Source organism: Moschus berezovskii, chromosome 7 (genome assembly GCF_049115385.1).
Source record: "Moschus berezovskii isolate FMDL1 chromosome 7, NW_MosBer_1.0, whole genome shotgun sequence".
In the NCBI taxonomy this organism is placed as follows: domain Eukaryota; kingdom Metazoa; phylum Chordata; class Mammalia; order Artiodactyla; family Moschidae; genus Moschus; species Moschus berezovskii.
This window is the reverse complement of record NC_142466.1, coordinates 33,348,586-33,357,896: the sequence shown is the minus strand read 5'-3', so window position 1 is coordinate 33,357,896 and position 9,311 is coordinate 33,348,586. Positions and strand designations below refer to the sequence as shown.

The 9,311-nt window shown below is 44.3% G+C and overlaps 1 protein-coding gene across 1 annotated transcript in view; it reads left to right on the top strand.

Moving 5' to 3' along the window:
• The first annotated feature begins 297 nt into the window (after window positions 1–297).
• Window positions 298–9,311, top strand: part of SH3GL2 (SH3 domain containing GRB2 like 2, endophilin A1) — a 218,635-nt gene continuing 209,621 nt past the window's right edge. The window contains exon 1 of the mRNA XM_088837686.1: window positions 298–490. Coding sequence (XP_088693812.1) covers window positions 446–490 — 45 coding nt within the window. The 5' untranslated portion in view covers window positions 298–445. The remainder of the gene's footprint in view (window positions 491–9,311) is intronic.

Sequence of the window (9,311 nt, the reverse complement as noted above, 5' to 3'; positions counted from 1 at the left end):
AAGCCAAGCAAATCACCTGAGTCTTGCGGGTGCCCGGGTTGCCAACCTGCAGCCACCGCTGCGCAGTCTGCGGGGCACGAGGACACTCCCAGGGCTGAAGAATGCCCTTGGCCCTCTGAGCACGCTGCCGGCCGCTGCGGCAGAGCCAGGTGCCGTGGCGGCCAGCAGTGCCCAGGTAGCGCGTGCCGCGGCACCTGCCGCGCCAGCCCCGCGCCGGGGCGGGGCTTCCCGCGTCCCCTTTAAGAGGCTGCGCCACCCGCCCTGACGTCAGGGTGTCTCTCCGCACGAGCCCGCGTCCCGCGCAGCTCCGCGCCCCGCGCCCACAGCCCCGGCGGCGGCACGACGAGCGGCGGCCTGGCCCGCGCGCCGCTCCGCCCGGTCCCCCCGCGCTGCTCCGCCGCCGCCGGACCCCCGCGCCGCAGCCGCCCGCGCGTCCTCCAGCACCATGTCGGTGGCCGGGCTCAAGAAGCAGTTCCACAAAGCCACTCAAGTAAGGCACTGGACGGGTGCGCCGCGGCCGGTCCCGGGAGGAGCCGCGGGGCGCGCCGGGCGCAGGCTGCGGCGGGAGCCTGGGGACCCCGGCCCGCGTCCGCATCGCCCGCCCGGCGCTCCGCGGCAGCGACCCGGGCATCGCGGGGCTCCGTGCTCCGCCCCCGGCTGCGGGCGGCGCTGCGGGCGGCGCGGCGGGCTTCCTCCGGCCCCGGGCGTGCAGCCTCCTAGCTCAGAGCGGCGCCCCCGCAGGGCCCGGCGCGGCCGCCGCGGGGAGGGAGCCGGGGCCGGGCGGCGCGGCGGGAGATTATGTAAAGTCGCCTCTTGGCTGGTGACCTTGCGGTGTCGGTGCGCCCGGCTGTCCCGGGATGTGCTGGCACGAGAGGCGGCCCCCCTCGGGGTGGCTGCGGAGGTGCCCGCGGGCTGCGCTCCTCGCCTGTGGTCTCGGAATCCCTCCTTCCACGGAGTCCGCGGCTCCCAAGGAATGGGAGGTTGGGGCTTCCTTCTGGGAAGCTCATGGATTAACTTTTCCTTGGAGAACTCGGTCGTGAAACTCCTTTGAGGCCAAGCCTCGACCGACAGCACTCTGTATGCCTTTAATTTCCCATGGGTTTTGCAGCCTTAACATCACCAAATCATCATGTATTTCAACGTATTATTTTTAGCGAGCCTTTTATGTTTTGGATGTGCCCATCTTTATGGGGTTAATAAGCTATGATTATAATAAAACTTATTTTAAATTCTAATCATTTAAGTCTCGCTGGGCTGAATTGAAAAGTCAAATATAGGAAAAATAAGAATATACTTATAATGTGACCCATTTCTTACATAATGAGTATGGTTACTGGTTTTTTTTTTTTTTTTTCAAACCCTCTGAAAGAGTTCTAGTTTAAGAGATCGTAAGCTAAGAACTTTGTTGCCTTAACTATTTCTCCTAATTTAGCCTTAAATATTTTTTCATAGATTTGCCCATAATTAATACCGAGCTTTCTCATTATTTTTTAGAACCTCAGATCTAGTGAGGTTTTCTAAGGCTGCCACAATAACAGTTCCACTGTAAACCACCTCCAGAGAAGGTGAGGGTTATGTTTTACAGAATTTTGGTTAAGTTACGGTGACAGACACAGTGTAAAATTCATCCCCTGTGTGCCCATGTGCCGTCTCCGTCATCACAGACTTGCCTTTATAGAACCCATTATATTTGCCAACTTGAGAAATGGAGAAAACTAAGACTATTTTGGTAAAAATTACCATTAATGTATTTTTGCTTTATCACCTTGGATCTTTCTGAGACCTCTGTGCCAGAAATATCTGCAAGTATAAGTGCATTATTGATGTAATTTGGAAGGCTTCTAATAACTGTATACTTCACATTCCTTCAGGGTTACAGAAGCAGCATATATGCTATCCATAAATTATCAGGCAGGACTTTCTTGATGTCACTAACCATTTTTATTTCTGGTACTTGTCATTTCTGTAAAGCACCCTGATTCCCCTTGCCCCAGCACCAAACTGACCAGCACCACACCTTTTTTCTACTTTGATGCTGAAGACTTCCTTTAGAAACCTTGGTACCCTAAAAGGCAATTAAGAACCTTGACTTTGGAGTGGGAAAGGCTAAAGATTGACCCGTCTCTGCTGTCTGTGACCTTCAGCAAGTTATTTAACTTTTGAATCTGTCCTTGCTAGAATAAGGATAAGAACCATTTCTTAGGATTGATATAAGGACAAATGAGTTTGTAGAACACACATAGAAAGTGTTCAATAAATTATTATTAAAAATAATTTTATTAGTATAAAATACTGACCTATATTAATAATAATGAGACATGAGTAAATCCTAACATCTAGGATTTCTAGCTTTGCTGCCTTAACAACAACAACAAAATGATCAAGCCACTCCATTTTAGCTAAGTTATGTGCAACTCTGAAGTTCAGAATAAAAACTTGAATTGTGATATGAAGGAACTTCTTAAAGCCTTGGAGGAGGTCTGTTTGTAATAAGATGAGATTAGTATCTATCACACTGAATCCAGACACAGAGTCACTGTGTCATTTTCTTTCTTTTTCTTTTTTACTGGAAAGCCTTTCATTTTAAAGGTGAAGTGACATGCAATCCCTTATCTATAACCTAATGTAGCACAGTCTTAGAAAGCCCAAGGCAAATGTTTTTCTTCCTGTGCATGTATGGGCATTTTCAAGGGCTTTTAAAGCCAGTGCTAATGTATACATGTGACAAAGATATTAAGGGAAATAGCCATGTCCTACTTTTAAAGCCATGCCTCCCCCAACCTCCTTCCCCCACCATACATTCCATGTACCTGATCTTCTCTACAGAGGAAATGTGAGACCTAGAATTACTTCCTTTTGAGAATGGATAGATAGCATATTAAAAAGCAGAGACATTACTTTGCCAACAAAGGTCCATCTAGTCAAGGCTATGGTTTTTCCCTTGGTCATGTATGGACGTGAGAGTTGGACTGTGAAGAAAGCTGATCGCCGAAGAATTGATGCTTTTGAACTGTGGTGCTGGAGAAGACTCTTGAGAGTCCCTTGGACTGCAAGGAGATCCAACCAGTCCATCCTAAAGGAGATCAATCCTGGGTGTTCATTGGAAGGACTGATGCTGAAGCTGAAACTCCAATACTTTGGCCTCCTCACGCGAAGAGTTGACTCACTGGAAAAGACTCTGATGCTGGGAGGGATTGGGGGCGGGAGGAGAAGGGGATGACAGAGAATGAGATGGCTGGATGGCATCACTGACTCAATAGACATGAGTTTGAGTGAACTCCGGGAGTTGGTGATGGACAGGGAGGCCTGGCGTGCTGTGATTCATGGGGTCGCAAAGAGTCGGACACGACTGAGTGACTGAACTGAACTGAACTGAACTGATGCTAGAATAGATACTGTGTTTATAAGTGAAAGGCTCCACTTTAGGAACATTTCTCTTGTTTCTGTGAAATTGAGCAGTTTGCTTGTGTTTGTGAGGGATGATATTTGCATTAATAAAGCAGTATAATTGTTAGTGTTTACTCACTGATTGGAAATCTGATTAGATGTGTCACCACTGTTTTCTTGGTTTGGAAGTGATTATTTCTGCCTTGTTGCTGACAATTATTTTCATCTCTGTTCTTTAGAGGTTAAAAAATGCTTTTGCCAAATAAATTTTATGAAAAGGGAAAATCCTTTAAGCTTGAGAACATATTAAAATAGCAAAAATTGATCATCTTTTAAACTTGAATATACTTTATTACTTAATTGCTCATAAAGATATAATTTATCATGCAATTAGAATAAATAAGATACACCTTTCTAAAACTATAAGATAGGGCAAATAAGCATGCATTATTCTACTTTTGTGAGTTTTATGCATATTGAAATTTCATTTTAACAACAGTAATGCCATCCCCCCCCCCCATTTGTTGGTTTAAACCAGTAGCAGATTAGGTAAAAATAGCTCTCCAGTTCCAATTAACATGCTGTTCTTACAAAATCTGTGCTTAAAAAAAAAAACAACAAACATTATCAAGCATTCGGTGGGGACATATCTTGCTGTACAGTGATGGTTCAGTTCAGTTCAGTCGCTCAGTCGTGTCCGACTCTTTGCGACCCCATGAATCACAGCACGCCAGGCCTCCCTGTCCATCACCAGCTCCCGGAGTTCACTCAAACTCATGTCCATCGAGTTGGTGATGCCATCCAGCCATATCATTCTCTGTCATCCCCTTCTCCTCCCGCCCCCAATCCTTTCCAGCATCAGAGTCTTTTCTAATGAGTCAACTTGTCGTATGAGGTGGCCAAAGTATTGGAGTTTCAGCTTTAGCATCAGTCCTTCCAATGAACACCCAGGATTGATCTCCTTTAGAATGGACTGGTTGGTGGTTCTTCAGCGTAAAATTTTACCTCTCTGTGTTAGTTTGGTAGTTTTTAACTGTCACTTTGTATCAACAACATAGTTATCAGTATTTGAGTGCCTTTAACAGCATAAATTTGTTGTCTCACCCTTTTGAAGACAAGGTATCATTTGCAACAAAGTATCACAAACTGAGTGCCTTAAACAACATAAATGTATTGTCGCACACTTCTGAAGATAAGGTGTCAGCTGTCAGTAGGGCTTTGCTTCCTCTGAAAGTACCAGGCAAGAATCTGTCCCAGGCCTTTTTCTTAGTTTCTGGTGGTTTGCTGGCAGTCTTTGGCCTTTCTTGATTTGTAGACACATCACCCTGATCTGTGCCTTCATGTTCACATTGTGGTCTCCCTGTCTGTTTCCGAATTTCTCTCTTTTGTGGACACCAGGACAATAGGGTAGGTTGGAAGTCCAACCTACTTGATGGGTATGACCTTATCTTAAGTAATTACTCTTGCATGACCTTATTTCTAAATAAGGTCACACTCAGAGATACTGGAGGATAGGACTTTAACATGTGAATTTTGGGGGTGGGCATAAATAGTCCATAACAAGTCCTTATTTTCCAAAAGTATTCACAGTTTTCTTCTAAATATTGTATTTGATTCAATGTAAAAGGACAGCTCACTCTGTAAATAATAACTTTTTATTGCATAAAAAGAGATATGGTGGTTGGTGGTGGTTTAGTCACTAAGTTGTGTCCTACTCTTGTGACCCCGTGGACTGTATGTAGCCTGCCAGGCTCCTCTGTCCATGGGACTTCCTAAGCAAAAATACTGGAGTGGGTTGCCCTTTCCTTCTCTGGGGGGATCTTCCAGACCCGGAATTGAACCCGGGTCTCCTGCATTGCAAGCGGATTCTTTACTGACTGAGCCACCAGGGAAGCCCAAAATGAGATATGCTTTCTTCTTTTCGGGCTTCACTAGTGGCTCACATGGTAAAGAATCTGCCCACACTGTGGGAGATCTGGATTTGATCCCTGGGTTGGAAAGGGCCCCTGGAGAAGGAAATGACAATCCACTCGAATATTCTTGCCTGGAGAATTCCATGGACAGAGGCGCCTGGTGGGCTACAGTTCAGGGGGTTGCAACAAATTGGACACAGTTGAGCGAGTAACACTGGCTTCTTTTCAATGAATTTGGTTAGTATACATACCTAGCATATTTCAAAAGGATAAAATGTATTTGATTAGCTTGTGTTAATTACACATGATATAGCCTGGTAGTAATTATTGTCACATTCAGATTTTTCAGCTGGAAATATTTATTTATATTGGTCTTTTGTGCCTTTCTGTTTTAACTGATTTCTTCATGGTTTCATCACATTTAAAATGCTGCATTTTATATCGATGTTTTCTCTGGAGAATGTTACATGAAACTGTTTATGCATTTGTTGATTCAGCAAGATTTAAAACTGGTTGTTGTTCAGTCGCTAAGTCGTGCCTGAGATTTTGCAACCCCATGGAGTGCAGCGCTCCAAACTCCCTTGTCCTTCACTATCTCCGAGTTTACTCAAATTCATGTCCATTAAATTGGTGATGCTGTCTAACCATCTCATCCTCTGCTGCTCCCTAAAACTTAAAAATACTTTAAACCTGGCAAAGAGTCGGACACGACTGAGTGACTGAACTGAACTGAAGGTATTTAATTAATTAGCTATGATTTTATCTGAGTGAGGCTCTCAGTTCCTTAATTTCCTGCTGTAAGCTGTAAAATCTCTGCTGCTTTCGAAATCTCAAGTATGGCCCATCTCTATTCCTGCATCTGGTCAGTTTCTTAGCCTGGTGTCCATAATAGACTGCAGAGGGCCTGTTTATTTCCTGAAATTATGCCACATTTTATGTGTGCATTTTTCTGTGGGAGTGTCCTTAGCCTACCACCAGCTTTTTAAAGGAATTCCTAGTCCCTAACTTTCTTCCTCCTAGAAGAAAAAATACATTGTAAGAAACTGATCATGTCATCAGGAGAGAATGAAGTGGTTCTTACAATACCTTCCTCCATTTATTTATTTATTTATTTTTTACTGGGCTTTAGAATGTCTGATCAAAAGGCAGCTTTATCTGAGTGAATTTCAGGGGCAATCATATATTTAAAAAATTTTTTTCTAGAGATGTCAGAATTGAATGGGATATTTGTGAGAGTGCCATGCTTTTATAATTAGGATAACTTGAACCATGTTTTTTAAAAAGTTGTTAGTGAGCTCTAACTTCCTGATTGTTTTTTGTAGTTGTTGATGTTCAGTCACTAAGTTGAGTCTAACTCTTGTCAGCTCCGTGGATTGTAGCACGCCAGGCTCCTCTGTCCTCTACTATCTCCCGGAGTTTGCTCAAGTTCATGTCCATTGAGTTGGTGGTGCTATTAATGTCTAATCATCTCATCCTCTGCCACCTCCTTCTCCCTTTGCCTACACTCCTTCTGAGCATCAGGGTCTTTTCCAATGAGTCAGCTCTTCCCATCAGGGGGCTAAAGTATTGGAGCTTCAGCATCAGTCCTTCCAATGAATATTCAGGGTTGATTTCCTTTAGGATTGACTGCTTTGCTCTTCTTGCTGTCCAAGGGACTCTCAAGAGTCTTCTCCAGCACCGTGATTTGAAAACATCAGTTCTTTGGCACTCAGCCTTCTTTATGGTCCGACCCTCACAACTATACGTGACTAATGATACACTTGGCAAGTGGACCTGTTGAGTGTTTGAACTGAATGTGTTGACTGAGAATAATTTTGCTTGAGGCTGAGATTCTTCTTCTTTTTTAAAAAATACTTTAATTTATTTTTATTTTTGCCTGTGCTGGGTCTTTGTTGCTGTGTGAGGGCTTTCTCTAGCTGCGGTGATTGGAGGCTACTCTCTAGTCGTGGTGTGCAGGCTTCTCTTTGCATGGTTTCTCTTGTGAGCACGGGCTCTCTGGTGCTGGACTTCAGTCGATGTGGCGTGTGGGATCAGCAGTTATGGTTCCCGGGCTCTAGAATACGGGCCCAATAGTTGTGTGTAGGCTTAGCTGCTCCACTTGCAGCCTGTAGTATCTTTCTGGACCAGGCATGGAACCTGTGTCTCCTGCATTGGCAGGTGAATTCTTTACCAATGAGCCACCAGGGAAGCTCCTGAAATTCTTTGTGATTAAAGTGTTTGTTGTTGGCATGGTTATATTTATACAAGGGCTCCCCCCACCCCCACAGTGATTCCCTAATGTTTTAAATTGAGTTTATATGAATATTGGTTTCAAGCTACTTGGAAAAGTTATACCTTCAAAATTAATTATAAAAACCCTTGAAAATGTAAGACTTGGTTGGATAAGATGGTGACTGTTTTGAGAAGAAATGTGATGTTGGAGGGAGGACTTTATATTGGGCTGCTTCTGCTGGCACAGAAGATTCCATTCTGCAGAGCCCTTGTGCTGCATGAAGGTGTCTGGAGCCCTAGGCTTTCTTTAGAGTGGGCAGTTTGAGGAAGTGAGCAGAAGGGAGGACTGCTGATAAGTGAATAAGAGAACTGTGAGGTGAGTTCAAGAGCAGCTCTGGGATTCAGAGTGGTGTGGCTTTCCTGGGATGAACAGTCCTTCAGATGGCCAGATAGGCAAGAGAGTAGGGGGAAGGAAATCAAAGGATGTCAGTGGCTTTCCTTTTTCCTTTTTCCTCTTTTCTGTTCTTTTAATCCTTTGTGCCCTTGTTTTATATATATATGTAATGTGATCAGTTGAGTGTGGGCTTAAGTAGAGAACAAGGAGGTTTAGGAAAACAAAGTTTACTATACTCATAGGTCCTGGAGAGAGAGTCACTGCACACTGAGAGGGGACCACATGGGCAGGGGGCCAGGAAAGTGGGTTCAGCCCAGCAGGTTGGAGAGCTAAGAGAGGAGACCCGTGGACAAGATGGACAAGCACCTTTATGGAAGGTCAGGGTGGAGTACACGAGAAACGGCATGAGGGGCTCTCCTTGATGCATGAGAATGGGTCACAGGCAAAGAAAGGACCTTGTGGTCAGGCCCACCTTTTCACATGGGTGCACTTAGTCGCCTGGGTGGGGTGCTCACAGCTTGAGCGTGTGGGATATTAAGGGAGCAGGAAACAAAATATGAAGTTTTAAAAATTTTACAGTGCAACTTCTCTCTCTCTTTATTTTTTGTGGTTTAGATTTTCTTTACTTCCCTAATCAGTGTGGAGCCCAAAGTTTAAGAGTGGTTTATATGGTCTATGATGGATAATAAAGACTAAGAAGAGAAACATGTATAGCCATAACTTTTAAAATACCTTGTTGTGAGATGCTGCCAAGTATTCCTGCAGACTATCAACAAAATATTTTCAAATGATATGGAAACCTCAGCTGAGTCTGATGCTTTGGGAAATAACTTTACTATTTATTAAGATTTTACCTCTAGTACAGCTTCTAAATTCAGAAATGATCTTCTCCTTGCTTTGCTCTAAGTTCTCTCCTCCAATTATATATGGTATGATGACTGTGGAGAAGCTATCTTTCATTCTTTAGAACCATTCAGCTTCTAGGAGATTTGCTTAGAAAGATGGGCTCAATAAAGGACAGAAATGGGATGGACCTGATGGAAGCAGAAGATATTAAGATGAGGTGGCAAGAATACACAGAAGAACTGTACAAAAAAGACCTTCACGACCAAGATAATCACGATGGTGTGATCACTCACCTAGAGCCAGACATCCTGGAATGTGAAGTCAAGTGGGCCTTAGGAAGCATCACTACGAACAAAGCTAGTGAAGGTGATGGAATTCCAGTTGAGCTATTTCAAATCCTTTAAAAGATGATGCTGTGAAAGTGCTGCACTCAACATGCCAGCAAATTTGAAAACTCAGCAGTGGCCACAGGACTGCAAAAGGTCAGTTTTCATTCCAATCCCAAAGAAAGGCAATGCCAAAGAATTCTCAGACTACCTCACAGTTGCACTCATCTCACA